At 45.6% G+C, this 21911-nt stretch overlaps 1 protein-coding gene across 8 annotated transcripts in view; it reads right to left on the minus strand.

Moving 5' to 3' along the window:
* The window catches only part of GIT2 (GIT ArfGAP 2), a 33615-nt gene extending 12167 nt beyond the window's left edge, over nucleotides 1-21448 (minus strand). For 2 of the 8 annotated variants that reach the window (XM_086473926.1, XM_086473933.1), the window contains exons 1-16: nucleotides 21397-21448; nucleotides 16989-17122; nucleotides 16379-16491; nucleotides 15544-15649; nucleotides 15125-15211; nucleotides 14849-14979; nucleotides 13640-13734; nucleotides 12821-12866; nucleotides 11248-11299; nucleotides 9312-9384; nucleotides 8871-8968; nucleotides 8472-8583; nucleotides 7304-7446; nucleotides 6349-6498; nucleotides 3004-3252; nucleotides 1522-1611 (exon numbers count right to left, since the gene is read on the minus strand). In XM_086473926.1, coding sequence (XP_086330052.1) covers nucleotides 1522-1611; nucleotides 3004-3252; nucleotides 6349-6498; nucleotides 7304-7446; nucleotides 8472-8583; nucleotides 8871-8968; nucleotides 9312-9384; nucleotides 11248-11299; nucleotides 12821-12866; nucleotides 13640-13734; nucleotides 14849-14979; nucleotides 15125-15211; nucleotides 15544-15649; nucleotides 16379-16491; nucleotides 16989-17122; nucleotides 21397-21448 — 1731 coding nt within the window. Of the gene's footprint in view, nucleotides 1-1521; nucleotides 1612-3003; nucleotides 3253-6348; nucleotides 6499-7303; nucleotides 7447-8471; nucleotides 8584-8870; nucleotides 8969-9311; nucleotides 9385-11247; nucleotides 11300-12328; nucleotides 12335-12820; nucleotides 12867-13639; nucleotides 13735-14848; nucleotides 14980-15124; nucleotides 15212-15543; nucleotides 15650-16378; nucleotides 16492-16988; nucleotides 17123-21396 lie in introns of all 8 variants that reach the window. The other 6 variants (XM_086473927.1, XM_086473929.1, XM_086473928.1 and 3 more) reach the window with 6 other exon arrangements.
* Between the last annotated feature and the right edge of the window lie 463 nt (nucleotides 21449-21911).

Consider the following 21911-nt stretch of genomic DNA (forward strand, 5'->3'; position numbering starts at 1 on the left):
TTAGAAAGACATACAAATACTCTTCTCAAGTTCACTCTCAGAAAGTCTGGTTTTAACACAGAAATAAGCAAAGCCTATGTCTTGAATAGGTGATACACCAAAATGAGTATAAGCTACTCATTATTTTGTAAGAAATGAGACATAAACATCTAAAAACAGCCCAAAGGACCTTGTCTCGACATTTGCTTTAAAGAGGTTTAGTCAGAGTGAGACCTCGAAATGTAACCGATCATTCTGACGATGGAGGGCACTTTCTGCACGCAGTGCGAGCCGGCAGCTCGGGCTGGTCCAACAGCAGGTGAGAGCTACGGGTTGTTCATCCCCAGCATCCCTCAGCCTGCGCCACGTGAAGCTGTACCTGCTCAGGGCCCAGCACCTCGGCTGCACCCCTCCGCAGCCAAAAACGGACGTTATGCTGCAGCTGCAAAGGGAATGTGCTTTTCCCTTCTTTTGAGGCGTAACTTGCAATCAGCTCCAGGATCCCAAATAAAACATAGTCTAAAGAGAAGCTGTCGCAGAGAGACTAGTCTGTTGAACTATTTCCCTTGCTAAACGTGTCCTTTTGCAAGGTGGCGTTCTACGCTCACTTCCAGCAAACGAATTGGAGTAAGACCAGATTTAAACATCCTGCTGCAAAAAAAGAGAAGTGTTTAAAAACAAAAGTTTAAGCAGCAGGACAAGGCTCCTTCAAGTAGCTAACAGCTCACGTATGAGGCCACAGCAAAGACAGCATCTTTGGACCAACATACAGAATGCATTTAATGTTTCTTGGTAACACTGCAGATTTTTTCCTACAGCTAACAAAACCCCTAAGAACAAAGTTTTGTAGAGCCTGATGGAACAGGCTTCCTTTATAAAGCTTCCTTTATACACTCTCAGTGACTTTAATCTTGCCCTGAAAGGAGTCTTGGTAAAAACAATGCCCGTGCCCGTTGAGTCTTTCGTCTCTCAAGGTCAGCACAAGCAGGCGAGCTGACCCTGAGCGTCCGGGCGGGCAACAGGAACGGCTGTTTGGCCGCTTAAAGAACTCCCTTCCAACAAACCAATGAACACCTGTAAGATCAACGCTCCATCAGTACCGATTTGGAGTGGTGCAAACTGACAGCCCCCAAGGAAAGCAGCCCTTCAAGCTGGGACTCAGGGAGCCTCGTACGCCTCATGCAGTGCGTTTTAGTCAGCAGGAAGAGTTACACGGTGGCTTGTGAGGTATCAGCGCGTGCTGCCAAATCACTCTCCAAACAGCACCGACTTGGCTCCTGGCTGTTCCCAGGCTGTTACGCAGTTGAAGGTGTGACCTGCGGTACCCGTGCGTGCTGTTAGGTGCCGGAGACTGCAGCTGCTGGGAAGTTAGAGAGAGAAGAGTGTCCGCAGCACGGGCAGAAGAGATGGAAAGTGATGAAGCACCACTTCATGCAAGCATGAAGGCTAGTCAGCACGAAAGGGGAGAAGACAGAGGCGTAAGGGCTTCTAGGGAGATTGCCACCTCCTCTAGGGAAGAGACCGATTGGGAAGGTACTTAACCCTTCGGGTGCTTTCATCCCTTGACCAGGAAAGCGTGGAGGGGAAGGAGGGTAGAGATGAAGAGGAGGTCACAAACGCACTCCTCCCGATCTAAAAATGGGAAAGAGAAAAACACTCGGGAAAACCAAAAACACAAATAAATTCTTAACTGAAATAAAAGGAACATTCTTAAAACTATGGAGATGACATAAAGCAAGAATGATTTTGAGAATTTGGCTAAGCCTGAGTGGACTTCATTCTTTCAAAATACAATTGACTCCATGTTAATTCTAATGTTGACATTACAGAGGTGCTAAATTTCAGAAAGACTAAAATACATTCACCATAATACCACATTAACTCACTCCACATAACAAATTAATGCTTCAGAACCGCTGCTTCTACCCAAATTTCAAACCAAATGACCAAAGGACCTACACAAAGCACAGTCACATTTTACAAACGCTGCCACACACAGAACTCTGACATTTCTTGCTGCCAGAATTGCCTTTATTTCAACATACCAATTAAATTTAAAATGACTCAGACTTCATAGTTTGAAGTTCTAATTAATGGAATTGAAGCAGGGGGGACACCCAGCATACAAATTTCTGCACTGATTCCCTGGTGCACACCACTGTCTTCTCTGGAGCGTGCATGGAACATCTGCCCTCCCTCACGCCAGGCAAAAACCCCGTTAACTTCCAAGTATGTTTGAAAGGGCTTAATGGTTTGTCTGGAAGGAAAGGAAAGCTAGTGCTACCCACAGGGACACATATCGAAGAAAATCCACAAACGTTAAATATGTGCCTAAAAAAATACTGTCCCATATTCCTGCCCACAGGGCAATCGAAAAAAGATGCAACAAAACACTAACTTTAATAAGCACTAGGGTGTGTCGGGTCACTTATCCAAAGTGTGAACCCACCTGTGCAGAATCCTTGGGGCCAATACAGAACTCCCTCTTCTCTATCAGCACATCATACAGGAAAATACTAAACCAGAAGAATTTGTTCAATTAACAGATCTAACCCATCTTGACCTCCGGTTCCAAACTCAGAATAACAAACTGGCAGCCTAGTGAAAATTTAGCTTCAATTTATTTTATTTTTGAAAGGTGGTTCTGAAGTTCAGAAATTGGCCCAGGCCAAGAAAGAAATCCATGAACTTTACCTACCTTCTTTCGGAATACTAAATTTTTTAACCCCTCCTGGTTTTCCAACAGCCACACATTGGTATTTGGCATATGTATCTTGTGGTTAAAAGAAACAGCTGAGCAGAAGCCAAAAGCTCCAGCTTACGTATTCCAATATTGCTACAGCTTTTACTTTTCAACCCATCAAGCTCCTGCAGACATGTTAATACAGCAAACATCAACAAGTCGTACAGCTCCAGTTCACTCTGCAGCAGACAGTCGAGCAGCGTTGGGAAACGAGCACAGTCAGAACAGACAGAAAAGCTGAACATCAGAAGAAATGCAGAAGCATCAGCAGTTTTACTTACATGTGGAGGGAAAGGCTGCAGTCTCGTTATGCTTTCTTCTGGGTATGGGACCTCTCCCATGGGGAGGTAGGGCTTCTGCCCTGATCCAGTCTCATACATGGACATGGGTCTGCTACCCCGTGCAGATGGCCGCCGCTTTAAAGAAGAATTGTTGGTAGGGTCTGTGTATTCAGAACCACTTTGGACCTGATATATATTGGTGGTGGCCTGTCTTCTGAGGTTGGTATTTTCACTCTGCAGCGTTTGAAGCTGAAAGAAACGTTTAGCAGTGGGACTTGGTTTTTCTAACAGCAAGCGTCAAAAGCAAACTGACTACACAACACACGCTTGTCAGCTTTACTGGTGAACCCCCTTACTAGGAGCTGGGGTTTGACTCATTTTAACAAATCCACTTGACTTGCTTAGTATAAGCACAGAAACATCTATGTTCCAGATCTGGAAAGTCTTAGGTGCTGATTTCTAGCACTTTTTGCTGGGATGGAATCTAAATTAGGTCTTAAAATCGTCTGTTGTAGTTAAAAGCACAGAATCCACTTCTTCCAGCCCGACTGTACTGGCACACAAGTTGTGTAACACACGGAGGCTGTGGGGGGAGGACTGCCGACAAAACAGTTTTTCAAGCACAGTGACCCATTTCAGCAGTCGATACAAGAACTTTAACATAAGGCCCATGAAACCTGAAAATGCCAGAACTACAGCACAGACACCAGAGGCAGCACAAAGCAAACTAGAGCTTGCTCTGCAAAGCGAGGAGAGAGTTTAGCTTATGAAAATTAAGTATCAGCTACTGCTTCCTAAGAAGCCAATGAGAAATAAGTTTAAAGCTTTTTATCGTTATGTATTTGATGGAGAGTATGCAACAATTCTGATTTTTTTTTGTGGAGTTACTCGGAGTAAGTTTGCTATATTAACACATCATAAAGAAAAGATGTAAAAAATAAAGTAACAGTAATTCTCTAACAATAATTGAGTATAATATTTCAAACAGCTGATGGCCTTTTAAACAGGAAATTGCGTATTTACTACTTGCATTACTTTGCATCATATGAACCTTCAAGAACACTATCTCTCTAAAAAAAAAAAAAAAAAAAATCCTATTTTGCCTGGAGCACGTCCCAGAACCCTACACTGCACGTGCAGGCTTCTATCAAGATAATTTATGCTTTTTCTCCTCACTTTCTGCATGCTCTGCAGTATAATGCATCAAGTCTTAAGATTTGAGGATCAGCCAGGAGCCAAGCTACCCCCTTAAAGTTTGACGTCAGAGACAATTAAATAGGTCAGCTTTAGAGCTGACACTTCTTCCACACTTTATAAACGTGCTTTTGGTGCAGCTTTAGCCAACAGCTAATGTGAACTCAGACCAAACTCTTAACGACCTATAAGCACCTAAAAATAAAATCCTCAGGCATTAAAAAACCCCAACCCGTATTTTTCCATTAGAATGCTCACTGAAGTAATGGAACTATTTTAATTTTTATTTAGGAAGAATCTACTCTAAAGCAGCATTCATCAAGTGGTGCTTTGTCTCTTCTTCAACGAAGATCTTTTGCTTTGTTATCTCCATGCAGAAGATTAGACACACAGTTGGCTAAAGTGATACATAAAGTGGGTAGGTTTCTTTTTTTTTTAGTTTATGACCTTCTAAGCTCTTGCTTAGGAAAAAAAAAATAAACAAAAAGAGACTCTTGAATTACACCTGTTGCACTGGAATTGCTGAAGTAGTGGCAAGACATCAATGTGTTTTTCCCAAAGGCCCAGCAGAGCATTCCCAGCTCCCGGCAGCTCAGAGCCAAGACAGCTGCCACCCCTTCCTCCCACCCTGCGCTGGCGCACGGCTGTACCGAGCCTTCACCGGTCCAGAGCCACCCAGCACCGAGGGCAAGCCCCACAGGTACGCACACCATCTCCAAGGGGAGCGAGCCCTGGCCGGGACATCTTTCAAAACGAGTTCACTGCAGCACAGCAACGATCTCTCTTCTGCCACACCAGTAAATATCCTAAAGCCTCCCCAATTCGTAGGCCCTGAGGATATTGTTTCTCCCTAGACAGGCTACATCTGTTCGAAGAAACTCAACAGAAGGGAACAGTTGATTCAGTTGATGCAGAGAAATGCTTAACCAGCAGAAGGTGTCAGAAGACCGAGGAAACACCCTGAGATCCCCGAGGTTCCTGTCAGTGTTCACCATGCCAACAGAGCTGAACACAACTGTGAGAGAAGGATGGCACCCAACAGACAAGGATATTCGAATCTGCTGAATTAGCCTGGCCTCAGGCGCCGAGAGCTCCCCAGTGCCCACTGCTCCCCAAAGCACCAGCCTCTGCCCTGCTGCAGGAACACCGCTTGGACAACGTCCTCTCCAGGGAGAGAGCTTCCTGCAGCACGTACTGTAAGTCCTGCAGTACTGCAATGATTTGGAAAACAGGATTTTTAACACTAGGCAAAGGAATTAATTTGAGGAAGCAGCCTAGGCTAGCATGACAGACAGGATAGCGAACTCAATACGGACACAAATTCCCCTTTACCCCACAAAAATCTCTATTTACCAGAACACTGGCAAAGCACTCAGCAAATTGTTCATTTGTTTATATAAGGATTAGAAAGTCTGTCTTCCAAACTGGGTTGTTGGAGCTTTAAATTAAGTTTTTAGCAAAAATGCTGAGTTTTCTGTTTTATAAGTCTATCTATGCATAGCAATTCATGTTGCGAGATGCCTCTACCTTCTACTTGTCTACACAAAACCCATGCTGAAGGTTTAAAGCAATAATTGAGTTTACCACTATCTCCTTCATGTGCTATTTCCCACAGACTCAAACAAGAAAACAAACAAATCTTGGCCTCCCGGTATACAAGAACTTTATGTTGTACTGCCACGTTTCAGATTATTTTCTACTGCCAGACTGGACTGGGACTTTAATTTCCCCTCATTCCAGCTAGGCTTATTAATGGAAAAAACCCAATACATTTACTGGAAAAGTTGGAAGTACATTATAGGGGTACATGCCCACAGGTAAGACGTGTGCTAGCACTTCCTCGCCGCTGAAGACTGCTTATCTTGGAGCCAGACAGCAAAAACATACAAGACTTGCAGCAACTTGTCTTGTCACTTGGAAAACATATGTCAAAGTGAACTAAGCAGATCACCATCATCTCCACAAAAAACCATTCAAAGCCTGTGCTGCACATACACATTGACAGTCTCATCCGATTCCAAGCAGCTCCATTTTAAAGCAAGTTTTCCCACTACCCTAATAGCGGGTTATTGCATCTTTGGTTTCAGCAGGTTTATTCTGGGCCACTCAGAACACATCAAGAGGAAGGGGTCACACTGCTGTGCTGGTTACCTTTTTCTGCATGACTCTCAGCTCGTCACTCAAGTTGATGTTCACCTTCATTAACTGCTGAATCTTCACCTCAGAAGCCACCAGGGCATTTTTAACTTGCATGTACTCTTGGGCTGTCACTGGGCCGTCTGACAAGTCTGAGTCCAGGCTCTACGAACAGCACGAGAACAACATGTACACCGTTGAGAAACAGACTCCCAAAGGAACACGAGACAGCGTGTGCGATTTCAACAGCTTTTCATGTACTTGCTTTAAAGGAATCACGGCTCAAATTATGTTCCAATTAATATGATCCGTTCGTTAAAATAATTTTAGTCCAATATAAAAGAAATTGGATGTCAATCCTCTCTGAGCTCCTCTATGCACAAAAACATTTGTCTCCACATTTCAGTGACGCAATATTGTTTCGTAAGGACTTTTTAAAATATGCAAGAAGGGACTGCAAATTCATAAAAGACAGATTACCAAATATCCAGCGTGCGTACTACCAGGGAAGATTACAACGGCACTGCTAGGTTTACTGCCCCTCTTTTGCCATGCTGCTTTATTTTCAGGAATGGTTTACAACACTCAGTCACTGTTGGGCTGCTGTAAATACTTCCCCAGCAGGAAGCAGTTTGGGAAATAGCAGGGAATCACTGATTAGGCGTGTTTTGGTAGCTCAAATTATTTCATCTGCGCAATTAGATCCAGATCTTCTCTCCAGACATGCACAGTAGCGCATGTTACTGGAGAAGCATTTTATCTACAATATAAATTGCTTAAGTCACAACACTTAATTTTGTTAGAAAGTTCATAGACCGAGGGATGATTCTGAAATAAAGTTGAAAAAATTAATTAAAACATTAATTTTCTGATAATTTATGCACGTTAAATCCCCGCACAAGGGGCAAGATTGGCTGCAGGTGACCTTTATGACTAAAATTCGGTGTGCGTACCAACATTTCAAACCCACCTTCTGTCTGTTTGATTTAGCTGCATTTGTTTCCAGATCTGTATCTTCATCGGAAGCAACGCTGTCATAATCAGGCTGGTCGTTATCCTGACTTTCACTACTATGTTGATTGCTGATCGATTTGAGTATCAGCTCCACATTTTCTGTAGATCAACACACACCATTTAGAGACATACTAGTAAGTTTGGAGAAGAAATGGAAGTGCATACTTTAAAGTGATTAAAACAAAATCAGAAAAGATCTTCAGAGACACAATACAAGACATGCCATAACAAAGTATCCTTTGAGTAGCCCAGTTCAAAAAAAATTAGTTTAGATCCACCTAATAGGTATGGTTTATTACTGTCCAAAACATCGAAGCCTCATGGTTTTGTCCTTTCACGTCTTGTAAGTGTTTAGACAAGTGTTTAATGTAAGTTGTGAGAATCGTGCTTTAGCAGCTTAATAAAATTCATACAAGGGGAAAACACCCCAAACAAAACACACTACACTGGACCAACGGACGTCAACATTCCAATGACAAATAAAGGCAAAAATTAAAAGTTAGAGGAGATTTGTTGTATTTTCTCTCCAGAGGGAGAACTGGCGTTCAGATGTTGTTTCATACCGTCATGCCTAGAACCACGGCTCTGTTTGGCAGTTGGCATTGGTGTTTGTGTTCTGTGACATCCCTCATGCTCAGGACGTACAGAAAGTAAACATTTTTAAGCAAAGTAGCAATAAGCTGAAGCGCTTCTAAATTACAGCAAAGTCCTGCACGTCCAGAGCAGCCAGCACAGCCAGCATCTAACCGCTGACATTACCCTAGCCGCCAATCAAAAGAAGTGTCACTCAGATTGAACAGCAGTATTCTGAAAAATTTTACCAAGTTATCACAAAAATCAGAACCATCTGAAAAAGATCTTCCCGATGGCCCGTATCCCACTCGATGTCACTGTATTACAAACACCAACCTTCACAGACAGATCTCCTGTGCTTGGGCATGATTTTGGTGGCCCAACATATGCTGCCAATAGCCTGCTAGCCACATGATTCAGTTCTTATCATTTATAAAACCGTATAAATCCCTTTCTCCATTCATATGGCACTTCCAAACGAGGCTATGGTATCAATCAAACTACTGAAGAACTGCGTATCGAAGAGCCAACGACCACCAGCACACTCTCACCTTTTGAGCCCGTAAGAGGATTCCCCTGTTGTCTCCGTTTGGCATCACTTAAAATATCTATAACTAGTGTAGCAAATTCGTGGGCATTAAATCGAGCCAGTTTCTGTCTTCCCTAAGTCACAGAACAACGCAGAAAAAGAAAAGTACATTAGATGAACAGCAGAGATCGCACGTGAAACTGAGACCACAGCCCTTACAGCGAGTTGATTTTCAGTTACATTTATCACAAACCATGTGATTTAAATTACCCAGCTGCACGCTCCAGGGCAGGGGAAATGTGAAACTATTTTACAAGTAGATGCAACTCTTCCACGATAATAAAGCACACAAAGCAGTATTACTGAGAATACCTGGCCTATTAAATAAGAATAGTTTTACAATATGAAGAAGATTGCATACCTGATTCCTGGTTGAGGAATATTCAGGATTTACAGGAAGAAAAGGGACCACTGTGGTCTCTGTCACAAGAGTACTATGGTTCTGAGTAGCAAGCCAGACTGCTCGGGGAAGGAAAAAAAAAAATAAATAAATAAGAAGAGGGAATAACCTTCCTGTACTATTTGACTAGAGTTTCTTTTCAAAGAATAAAAGACCACAATTTCAAACACAAACAATCAATTCAAAGGAAGGCTTTTTTTCCCCAGAGGGTACTCTCTACTTTGTAAAAAACACAAGATTTTTTTTCAATTAAGGTCACCTTCAGACCACACAAGACAAAGGAACTACCATTAGCAGCCATTACTGAATACAACAGTACTTTACATATGCTTGCTCGAGCATCTTGGATGTAAGGTAACAATTCAAGTTTATTTTACACACATCCCAGAAAGCCTCATTCACCTGCATCTGTTTCCCTTCTGTCAACTTCGTCATACACATCCATGGCAAGTTCTTCAAACAAGTGGTTGCTTAGCTAAGGGTGGAAGAGAATAATTACAGCTTGAAAAGAAACAAAACCTCCTAAGAGCTCTGTAACATGGAAAATACAAGAGCAAACCAGTCATTAAGCAGACCTACATGAGCACCCAGTTGCTGGGTACAGACACCACCACTGTTCTACGCTTTTCCTTCACTGGTTAATGGATTTTATTTTTTTCCCTCTCCTATCCGATCACAAAAAGACCTGATGTACCTGGGGTGAAGCGGAGCTGCTGTGGGAATGAGGTATCCAAACGCCCCTGTAGGCACGAGCAGAACTGAACAGGGAAGACTCACCGAATGCCTGTGTGCTTCAAACTGTTCCTACAGTGGATGGCTCAGGAGATGCCTGACGGTGAAACTGAGCCGTCACAGGGCATTGTGGGTGTTTCACCCACTGACACGCAGCGCATCACGCTAGTGGTGGGCACCAGACTTGACAACTAACTGACAGCGGGAGCAAGCCTGGCTAGATGGCTGATCGTCCTTCGCTGGGACAAGCTCTACTGAAAACGGTGAAAAACCTAACACTTCTTCTAGGGCTTAGCTTTATTTACAGGAAAACCAGCCCCGTTTTTTATCAGAGCTTCAGTCCTAAATTCTTACCCAAAGAGCACGTGCCATCATTCTTGAACCCAGATAAAGCCAGCGTGTTTGCTTGTGTACTGGGTCCGGCTGGCAGGGAATTAACTTTCTTCACAGCAGCCCGCGTGATGCCGGCTGTGTTGCGGCTTTGGGGCTAAATCAGGGTTGATAACACTACCTTGCTTTGGCCGCTGCTGAACAGTGCTGGCACAACACCAAGGCATCCCTCTGCTCTGCCCACCCCACCACCCAGCAGCACACAGGCTCAGGGTGGGCACGAAGCCGGGAGGAGACACCGCCGGGAGAGGTGACGGGAACCCGCCCAGGGGACATCCCGTACCACCCACGGCACGCTCAGCCCTAATGACTGGGGTGGAGAGGTGGTAGCTGGACTGTTGGCTTCCAAGACAGCTGTTCAGAGACTAACGAACTGCCTTTATCTCAGTCGAGGAATTCTCCCGCTTTTGCTCTTCCTGTGCTCTCCCCCAGTCCTGCTGGGGGGACCGTGCTGGTGCGGGGCAGCTGGCCAGGGTCAACCCACCACAACTTGCAAAAACACAACGCAGGAGCCCACGTACTCCTAGCGAGCGATGCGTTTGAAGCAGCAAGTTAACAGCAGAAAACCCGTTCTACAGCAGGATTCGTGTTCAGTTTGCACCGATGAGTGTCTGAGCACCAGTCCTGCACATGCTGCCCGGCTTAGCTGGGATTCTTGTGACCACCAGCATCACCTTTAAAACAAACTGGACATGTCGAACAGAAGAGCATCACCGGGATTGTTCTTCCCCCAAGTGCAAAATTTGTATCCTTTGATACAACTTCCTTCAGCTAAAAGCTTTAAGTAGAGGGAAAACATATCCTCACTCTAACTTGCACAAGGATTTGGTCACCAGTGCTTTAGCAAAACCAGTGAGCTGGCATCACTATCAACTCATGAGCAGACAGCAATGCACTGTTCTGGTTTTCCATAAAGTTAAAGGCAAACAGCAACATTTAACAGAGAGATGTATATAAAATACACGAGAGCAAGACAAACAACAAAGTTTAGGGTTCTGAACCAGGAGACAGACATAGCATCCCAGACAAGACCAGCAAGTATTTGTTCTCTGTCACAGATTTGTCTCTGCTGCTCCATTTCTGCCTATTTTCATGCTTTTCTCCAGACTTCCAACTTGCTACAGAGTTTGACATTTATTTATGCAGGAATTAATAGCAGCTGAAACCAGCCTGAAAGTGCAGAGTTTGCCACGTCTAGACAAGAAGTTTTACTTACAGACTGAAGCTTCTTCTTAGCTGCTTTTGCAAGTTCTGATAAATCTAGACTGCTATGAAAACAAAAAGTGATCATTACATCTACAGCATTTAACAGCCTGTTCAAGCACAAGAATCTGCATTTTGATAATTCAATGATTAAAATGCCACTGTTGTTTGAAACTCCTTAATCTTTTAGGGTTTTTTTAACATAGTTTTTAACACACCGATCTTACCAATATTGCTAATATACCAATTAGTATATTCTTAATCTTTTCTAAACAATCTTAAATTGAAAGTGAAAGAATCCCCAAAATCCCTTGGAATATGAATACCCACATTTGCACAGCTCAAGACGCAGCCAAGCTGTAGTGCAACAAAACGCTTTCTGTAAGGAGTCTGAACAATACGACCATTCTGACCAAAACTCAACCCCATGAAAACACACAGGATTTGTTCCGCTGGACTGTGCGGGAGATAGGTGACCGCCAGGCTGGTGACTGGCTACAGCAATAGGGCCATGCTTAAAACTCTTCTGTACCCATCAGTAAATAATCTCTTTACTAGACACAAGGTGAAAATTGTGCCATTCAACAGAACTCATCACGCAGAGCAGGAAGCTGACAAGTGTTGGGTCCCTGTTTGTCTCACCCAGGGGAAGGTGCTCCCAACCTACATGGGTGGAAAGGCTGAAATAAAACCTTGGTACGATTAACTGACATCACAGAGAGTCTGTGTAGGCAGTCACCTAGACCAGGAAAGGCAAAAAAAAGGAAAAAGACCAGCAGAGGACATCAGGCAGAGGTCAGACAGTCAGGCTGTACTGCAGGCTCTGAGCAGCATCTTTGAACAAGTCATTTTGTCTGCAGGTCAACTTCTGTCTCTGCAGAACGAGGCAAACCCCACCACTCCGCTCTGCGGAACCTCTCGCACTGCAAACACACAGTGCGTGACCCAACAGCTAAACACGGCATCTCTCACCAACCTACAGACGCTAACATGAAGGGTTTTACTAACTATTACCTACTATCTATCATTTTTGTTTTATTGCAACTTTTCTCAGAAATCTGGCAAGCAGTGAAGGTGAACAGCAGTTTACTTACAGCCGTCTTATTTCCAGTGGCAGAGCAATAAAAGAAAAACACGGACTTAGGATTAATACTTGATACGTTCCATAGAAATAGGATTTCATTGATCGTATCAAAAAGTTAAAGGCACTCAGAAAATCAAAAGTATAAATATTTTCAGAGAAAAACACAGCTTTCTTGCAAGTTTCCTGTTTCAGGAAACTAACTCAACTGGTCCTTACATTATTTACAAAATCTGTTTCCCAGGAATCCCCATGTGTGTCCCCTTGATGTACTTGTCTCACCTTCCCCCTGCATTTTAATAAACACAGTAAACTTCTATAATTTTCTGATTTTGCTTAAATAACAATATTCTTTCTAGGAAAAAAAAAGCTTCCGAGATTGGCAAAGGCACACGTTAAAAAGTTAGAATGACAACAAGCTTAAAAGCCGTTTCAGAAAGGAAAGGAAACTTGTTAGGTTTTTTATTTTGATGTTTTTAGACATGCCATGGAATCAGCAGCTTACCTGTCTGCCATCTGAGGTATAACAAAGTGCTGGCCGTTCTTATGCTCTAGAGTTGAAAACAAATTGCATTTTAACAGGTTGTACCTGGACTACAGTTTTCAGTGTTGTCAGGATATACAGCTTGGATTCAGCTTTACTAAAAGCCATAGTAATGAGAAATCCACGGACACATGCCACAGGCAAACACCGAATAATCACTCAATTTCCAATTATAGGCAGCTTGCAAGTCTTAAAAAAAGGTTCCTACCACAATGTCCTGGTGCTATCAAAGATTCCAATTAAGGCTTATCCACTGTATTAAAATGCCATTAAAAAAAAAAAATCTAACATAGGTGCCTTTATGGCACTTAGTGGCTAAACATTCCTAAGTGTGCCCGTGTTCACAAGGTACCCGTTTAACTGGATGCTCCCCTGCTCTTGCACTTTGTGAGAAGAAACTACTCAGAAGAGTTTCTACGGTATCTCCTGCGGATTATTCAACATTCACAACGTGTATTTTCTCTCCAACTCACTCCTTGAAGTTAAACAGTTCTCATCTGATCTTACATCTAAGTTCCTCCACACATTCAGGGGTATTCCATCTACAGAACCAACGTTTGTGGAAAAACAAAAGGAACTTAATTTTTGGAATTTTAAATGCATTATCACTAACCTTACATCTTATACATTCCTGAGTTCTTCCTGTATAATTTATATAATGTTAAAGTATTTGAAAAGCACATAAGAAGTGCAGTAACACTGACACAAACATTATACACCACAGTTTGAACTGTCCTATAATTAACAGGGAAAGATGGGAGTGTAGTTTTTTCTCCTTACCTGGTTTCCTGCCACAGAGATAGAAAGCTAACCTGTCTGTGAGCTCATACTGAATTTCCACCAGGCGCTCTGCCAGTTCATGATGCCCACCTTGTCTGGTGCACACACACACACACACAAAAGTTACATTAGTTATGCATTTTGAGACACACGAAAAAAAAATTAATACATGGTCAGAGCAATAGATTGAGTACAAGCCACTGCTCAACACTGCAGCTGTTTGAGGGCAGTGACACAGCACAGCCTCAGGCAGATTCTCAACAGTAAGTTCCAGCGGGCAAAAAACTACAGAACAACTTTGATGAACATCCCAAAATGGGTCTGTGAAAACCTCTCTACTGCTTTGCTGCAGAAAACCAACGGATTACAGAGGCTATTTTGAAAATGTTATTTACAATTTTCCAGACAGTTCCTGAGCTCATGCAGCAAACTCATCCAGCTCCACAATTGATGGCACTGAGAAACAGAACTATTCTGGCACACTGTGTTCTGCAACCAAGCATACGTACTCGGTCTCAGGCTCAACGTACGGCCTCGACTCAAAAGCCACCAGAGCAACCAGGATGTTTTATTGACACAAACGTGCAGCTTCTAGTTGACTGGTAATGTCCAGTTTTGCACAGAAACACAAAAAAACCTTCAGTGCTGGGCTGCAGGTCCTGCAGTGCCTCACGACTGCCCAACTATCAGCAGAGACGTTCGTGTCTAACCCCTCCTGACGCGATGCTGCTGCCCTCGGGAAGCACAGAGCCATTCTGCTGTCCTGAGGGCGCAGCCCTGCAGCTGGATGACCCTAACCGCTCTCTGCCACTCAAAGGCCTGGTTCCCTGCTGCCCCCCCGACCCGTCTGTGGTGTCCAGCCCTTTTCCACAGCAACTCCCTGGTTAATCTGCACTCCTGGAGTCTACTCAGCTTGCTGAGCTTGCAGAAACTCTCCTCCTCAGACTCCTTTTCTGTGAGCTGCTAGAGCAGCACAGCCTGTTCCAGTGGGATCACAACTGCTCTCCTGAGCATCCAGGGGAGTACAGGCTACGGAACGATGAAAATGTTTATTTATACTCTATGCATTTGCTCTTCCTGGAAAAACTACTTATTAGCATTTAACAGTCAAATTATTTTCAGGACAGAAACGTATCTAAGCAGGTTCACCGTGTGATTTAGGAACATCAGTTAATATACAAGAGCATCACGTATGCCAGAGCCCTCTACCTTGCATAGTCAACTGGAGTTTTTCCGTTGGAATCCTGCGTGCCAGGATCGGCACCATAAACCGCTAATAACTCCGCCTGCAAAGTCTGTCCTGCCTTAGCAGCAACGTGCAGCGGGGTGTTTCCTTTCTCCTACGAGATATTAAGAAAAATACCTGCTTCATCAAAGGGTCTGAGTAGCAGACTGAAATACACTGAGTATCAGCTGAAATCCGTATAAATATTAGTAACTGCAAGAACTGATTGTATAACAAGAGTGTGAAAAAAGCGTTCGTACGGGATGAAAGAAGTTGGCTTGAGCTCCTAAGGAGAGTAATCGCAAACACGTCTCCAGATTCCCTGTCCTCACACTGGAATGGAGTTGCTGCAAAAGAAACAGGATTGTCTTACTACAGCAGCAAGAACTGTGATTCAGCATTTGTTTTTTCGGGTAGGCAAGAATTCCTGCTACAGCTGTTTTGCGTAAACATTTTTCTCCAAGTTAACCTAGATCAATGGCTCTCACCCACCCACACCTGCCTGTCTATATTACCAAAAGAAAAGTGGCTTCAAGCTGAAGTCAGGCTGTATTTGTGTATGTACTAGTGCTGAAGAACAGCAAGTTACCTCAATCCAAAAGCACCCCATCTAACTCAGCCCGATTTCACCATCCCGTCACACACGAGCTGTACCTTCTGCGGACTGCCAGGTACTCACCTTGCTCAGATCTTTGGCAGTAACGCTGTCATCCTCCCGGCACGGCAAGCGATGAACAAAGGCTAACATTTGATATTTAGCTCTAATGAACTCTGCTTTATTGGGACTGTAAAGAGAAACCCAGGCAACAGAAGGGAAAGAAAATAAAATTAGTGCTTTCACAGTAATACAGGTGCTCTAGAAAAATTCCTAAGTGAGGACTGCGGTAGATCTTCACACGCTACTAGTAGCAAAGTTAGACATGGAAAATATTTTAATTGGAAAACCAACCCAGTGCAGATTGTCTAACGGTACAGAGCATGCTCCTGTTACAAACAGGAACACAGCTGCAGACTCTAGGATGTAGGGAATATTTCTTAGCAGTAAACACTGAACTTAAAACGATGCTAACTTAAAATCTGTCCTGCCTACATACAGTTACTTACACTCCCAAATAAAGCACTATATTCAGTGACAGAAACCTTCTCTCAAGTTTTTCTCAATCCACCAACCGAACTCAGTCTCAGCAGCATTCAGTTAACTGAAGCACAAGGCGTAACAATTGAAAGCCTTTGGATTCCAGTACAAGTAAAAGTCCTCACTACTCAAAGCTAGAGGTCAGGAATCAATAGTTCAGAGAATTCAAGCAATGCATTCCCATTTTCACAATAAATTTTACAAAAATTATTCATTGGAAATTTTTTTAAAAATTAAAAAAAAAAAATGAAGGAATAACTAGTTTACTCCTGCTCTCTTCCAGCAACAAAATATACACAGCTTCCCATGGATACCTTGCTGCCTCCGAATGAAATAATCACACTTGTACAAAATAAAAATGGGGTAATTTTCCACTTACTGCACTTTATCTTGTGGGCTCGCTTTGCGCCTTCCACTCATAACAGAGGCAGGGTCCAGCAAGGAGTGCTCCCAGATGGAGTTAGCACCGTTATTGTACAGCGTTTCAACCATCTGAAACCCAAAACGCACACAAACAGGCAGTAAACAAATTTTCCTGCTGGCTGCCCAGCCTGACTACCCAACTCTCTGCCAGCATCTCCGAGCAGCCAGCCGGCCGGCCAAGACACCTGCTCTGTGTGCCAGCACCCGTAACCTGCCGGGACGGCAGAATCGGGCACGTGCCCGAGTTGCGATGGGGAACGTAGCAAGAACCCCCTAAAATTCTCTACTCTTCCCAACAGCAGCTCTGCTGAAAAGAGAGGCTTCTATAGACTGCACATGTAGGCTGAAGCAGCTGCATTGCAGAAGGTCACCTGCAACTTTTCTCTCAAACGAAGGTATCCAATTAAAAAGGTAGAGACAATTCTGATGGTGGTGGTCCATCACAGCAAAACAAGAGAGAGAAAAGGAGACTAACTTCAAAAAAGGAAGCTCAAAAGGACCAGCCCCTCTCGAACAAAAGCTCAGCGATTTAAATTCCATTAAAAACGTTTTCATTTGTTCTTTACCTGCAGCAGCGTTGGAGGCCATGGGGTGTGCTTGAGGTGTCTCACTTGAGAGATATGGCGACCCAAACTGCGATGGACGCTGCAGCACTCGTCACAGATCAGAATGCCCCTGTTGATGGACGCCCAGCAAGGATCTGAAAAGGAACACGTTAATGACAACACAGAAGGCAACATGACCTTGTGTATCAAACACCGCTTGAAAGGAGGAGCCCTGCCTCCTAACCACACTTAGCCATTGTATGAGCTCGTGCAGGCTACAGCTCACTGGGCCTCAGGATGCTGGGGAAGTCACTTGCTGGGGATGGAGGAGCCCTAGGACAGCAAGGAGACCTGCTGAGGAAGCTCTGAGAAAAGCCCCGCTGCCTGCAGTTCTCCCTGTGGGAATACTTCCCTTTGCAGGTGTACCAGGACACTAACCATATGACCTTCCTGAAGCGCTTGCTTGTCATTCAGTGGAGTCCCACAAAAGTCCTAAGAGCGGTACCTACCTGCTCTTCTGAAAACCTCTGAAGTCTACACACACAAAGTGGCAACAGTAGTTATGCCTCTTCACACACTGCTCAGGCTTCAGTCCTATATTATTACAGTGGTCTTCAATTTCCACTTTGAACAATAAGAACACTCAAGAGTGTCACAGTTAAAAAAAAAAAAAGAGATACGTATCTGTCAAGTTAAAGGCTCAGTAAAATCAAAAATTGTTCAGCAAATTAACTTCTGAACAGATCCAAACTAAAGCCACCTTATAACCAAACCAGAAAGACAAGGACGAAGGTGAGGCAGTGAGTAACTTACACTGGTCTTAGGCAGCTTCAAACACGAAAAAGTACGAAAACGAGTAAGAACATCACATCAGATGGAAACTGAACGCGGGCACAGCGGGGCTCTAAACGGAGGTGCCGCTGCTGCCCTGAGCTCAGCCTCCAGAGGAAACTCCCGTTCCCTGTCAGCGACACTGAAACTCCACGTGCCAAGAACCCTGCAGTAATGGGCAACTGAGCAGCAAGACAGACAGAAAAGGGAATCCAACATCGCTGCTGTTTTGGAAAATTCTTCTTAATTTCAAATCCAGAGATGAGGTGGAACAAGAGAGAACAGCGCAAGCCTGGGATCCGATGAGGGAACTTCTGCCCCCTGTCAGAACACATCTAAGCAACGGTGCATCACCAACAGCGCTTCTCTGACCCATGCAGCGAATCCCCTGAATGCCTGAAACGCGAGACCTGATCACGGCTGTAGTTTTTAAGCAGAGCTGATGGGGTGTGTGCGCTGAAGGCAACGCAGGCAAACCTGCTCGAACCACGAGGGAGGGGAGCATCTATTCACAGATGGTAACTACCACAGCCCAGAGCCCAGTTAAAGCATATGTTTTAGAAAAAAAAACCCTAACCTCATTTAAAAAACAAACTAATAACAAGCAAGCAAACGCCTTATTAAACCATTCCATTATTTTAACAACTTTCACTTCTGAGAAGGAAAAAAAAGCAATGAAATGAGGTGCATTAGTGCTAATCCTCCCAGATCCGCGGGTCCAGTCCCTTTTCACCCCAGACCACCTCACCGCACACTCATCCGCAAACTCACAGGATTCTTCCCACGGCCATCCCGCCTCTTGTTTCAATCACCACTTCCAGGCTGCCTCGCTCTGTTTTCACTAACAGTCACCGTCCTCAGGCTTTTTTTTTCTTTGCATCCACTCAACACCCAACTGAACCGGCTCCAAACGACGGCTCCTCAGCCGTGACAGCGTCAGCTGCCGTTTGGTCATTTCTTACCACAAACGGGGCTGTACAGTTCTTCTGAAGAAAAAAGCTGAGGCCTCGCTTGTCATTTCAGCTTGTACATTCCACTCAGAAGAAATCACATTGATCAGAGTCCACGTTTATGCAGAATCTGTCAAAAACTGGCACCGCTGGAAAAGGGGATGGCGTGATGCAGAAAAAAGATGACAATAAAAGAAAACCAAAAGGAACAACAATGGACAGATTCGGCAAGGGAACAGGAACGTTGAGAGAAGGGTCTTAGCTCCTCCGAGGGAGGCCAGAGGGGACTGACAGCGGCTCAGGCCCCGGGTTAGAACCCGAATGATGGGAACAGAGCGGATTTGACAGTGTGTGTGGTGGAGAGGGGACTGATAAACAGCAGTGGGAAGTTGAGCACTGCAACCTGTCTTCCGAGTTCCGCTGGTTTAACTGAAAGAGGGTTTTTTTCATGAAACCACACAACAATTTGTAGCCACTCAACTCAAATCTCACCTGGCTTAGTACCATGTGCTTGTTCCCAAGTAATGGAGGGAGAAGGAACAGTGTTAGATGGTCTGAAGACACAGAGCGAGCTGTCAGGTTATGGGGAAATCGGTGTTTCAGGTTTAAATTTAATTTGATGGTGCTGGAATTTATTTGAATCATTTTTAAAAGGGATCCAGTTATGGACACCATCAAAATATGCTTAAGTCGATACCAGAACACAACGGGGGTGAGGCCAGAAAGACAGGGCAAATTTGTTTTCAGGAACATTTCAGAGCGATTCAAAACAGGAAGCGTGTGATGAAGACAAGCCCGAACCATCAGCTTGAAAAGTGAACTCCTGCCTGAGAATAGGAAGTGGACGAGGAAAGTACATGTAACATCACCTCCCGTCAAAGAAAACTGTTAGTACCGCACCACAGAAACAAAGCGTGTATCGATGAGGTGCGAGGGGCACAGCACTAACCACTACAGCAGCCCGGCATTCGGCACCTCTCCACCTGACCTGGGTGAAAAGGCTGCGGTGCCTCCGCTCTCCCGACACAGCTGCACACGTAGCAGCTCCCCTCTGACAAATTCTCTCTGCTTTAAGTAAAAGAAGGATCTGATTTTTTTTTTTAACTTAAGAAAGGATCAAATTAAGATTTTTTTATATATATGGCGAAGCCAGCAGATTTCTTCACCAAGATCAAGTGAATATCTGCCAATGCTATCAAGCCCCGACACAACAAAAGGCCACCTTACGACATCACCTTAATCGTGATTCTGACACCCTAACGAGCTTAACGAACACAAACAGGGTAACACAACTTTATCTCTGAGCCACAACACCCCTGATGTTTAAAAGCATAGATAGGCTGCCTTGTACGTGATAGGGACAACTGCCTAGGTAAGATATGCAAACTCGATTTATCAAGAAAAAAAAACTCAATGAAGATAACATCTCAGATAACAACTCCCTGGGAGTTAATTTGGGATTTTAATTTTTTTTTTTTTTTTTTAAACAGAAGTCCCACTTCACAAAAGTTACTGCCCCCTCTCCCACGTTGTATCTTCCAGCCATTCGAACGTTATCTACCTTACGGTGTTTTAATTCATTTCTGATGTAATTACTTGTGTACATACTGAAGACCCAGCACAGAACACAGACAAAACCTACATAACTCCGAAAAGAAACAACAACAAACAGATGCAGCTGCCAATCAAAAAGGTAAACCGGACCGTTTTAAAGGTAAAAACAGCGAAACTACAGGTGGTTGGAAAAGGAGATGGGACTGACTTTCTCACAACAGGGTTGGTTTCGACCAGCTCCCAAACCCACCTGCAGCCCCAGGCAGACAACGCATGTGCCAGCACCGACCGCTGTCGCTCGCTGGATGTTTCCCATCCTCGGACACTCGGATCACTCTTTCTCTGGGAGTCCGGGATACCTGTGCCCCAGCCAGGCCGCGGGGCCAGCCGCACACCTGACACCCCCCCATTTTACTTCCCCCCTAACCCTCAGAACAAGGGGTGCCGCCACAGCCAGCCCCGCTCTCACCTCCGCAACTCCCCAAACGGGCCCTGTCCCTTCCAGCCACCCATGCCCACCCTACACCCTCCTCCTCCCACCTGGAGCTCCGGGACCGGCAGAACTCCAAGCCACCCTCCTTTCGGAGCCGAGGGTTCCGGACCCACCGCCCCGAGCACGGCGGGGGGCTGTCCGCAGGCCTGGCCCCTCACAGAGGGCAGGGGAAGGGTCGGCGCTAACAGCCGGGCCGCCGCCACCACCCGGGCGCTTTTAAAACTAAAATTACAACAAACTCAAGAAAGGGTTGAGCAACGCCGCTCAGTATGAGACCGCGTCCTTCGGAAAAAAAGCGGCGAAAACCGTTGAAAACGCCCCCAAACCCAGCAAAACCGGCTCCCCGCTACAAGGCGGTGACACCCCCGGAACAGCGCCGGGAGCACCACCGTGCCGGGCTGCCCCGCCAACAGGAGTCCCACCCCCCCCACCGCTGCGATCGCGGCCCCGGTGGAGCCCCCTGCGCTTCCCGCCGCCACTGAGGGAGGGGCGGGGGGGGGGGGGGGAGCACCGGTGCCCGGTCTGAGGAGAGGAGGGGGGATGGGCTCGCCCGGGCGCTGGGGTTGCGTTCGCCGCGGCTCCCGGCGCCGGCGGTGCCTACCCTGGGCGCTGCAGTCGGCGCAGACCTCGCTGCTCCTCAGGCGCTTCGACATGGCGGGCGGCGGCGGCGGCGGGCGCTTCCCGCCGCGCTAACGGGTCCCCGCCGCCAGTCCCCGCCAGGCGGCCCAGCCGAGGGGGCAGCGCGCATGCGCACGGCACCGCCGCCGGCGCTATTCACCAAGCTGCGTTCCGCAGGCGGAGGCGGGCCGCCATGTTTGCTCCTGGCAAAAGGGCGGTAGTCAGCCCGGGCGAGGCGCTAACCATGTTTGTCCCTGGCAGGCGCCTGCCTCGGGCTGCGCTCCGCTTCACAGAAGCGTTGCGCTTCTGCGGGGAAGCAGAGAGACCTCCTGTAAGTGGCTGCGCCGGCCTGCTCGCTGTCCCCTCCCCCCTAGGGCGGGGGGGAAGCTCGGAGTAACGACGTTTCGGGGGTCTAACCCCGCAGGCTAGCGGAAGAGGCCGCTCTCCATCAAGCCCTGCCCTCACCCATCATGGCGGCGGCAGGGTGAGCGCTCCGGC

The sequence above is a fragment of the Leptosomus discolor genome, chromosome 16 (genome assembly GCF_034619465.1).
Source record: "Leptosomus discolor isolate bLepDis1 chromosome 16, bLepDis1.hap2, whole genome shotgun sequence".
NCBI classification, from domain to species: Eukaryota; Metazoa; Chordata; class Aves; order Leptosomiformes; family Leptosomidae; genus Leptosomus; species Leptosomus discolor.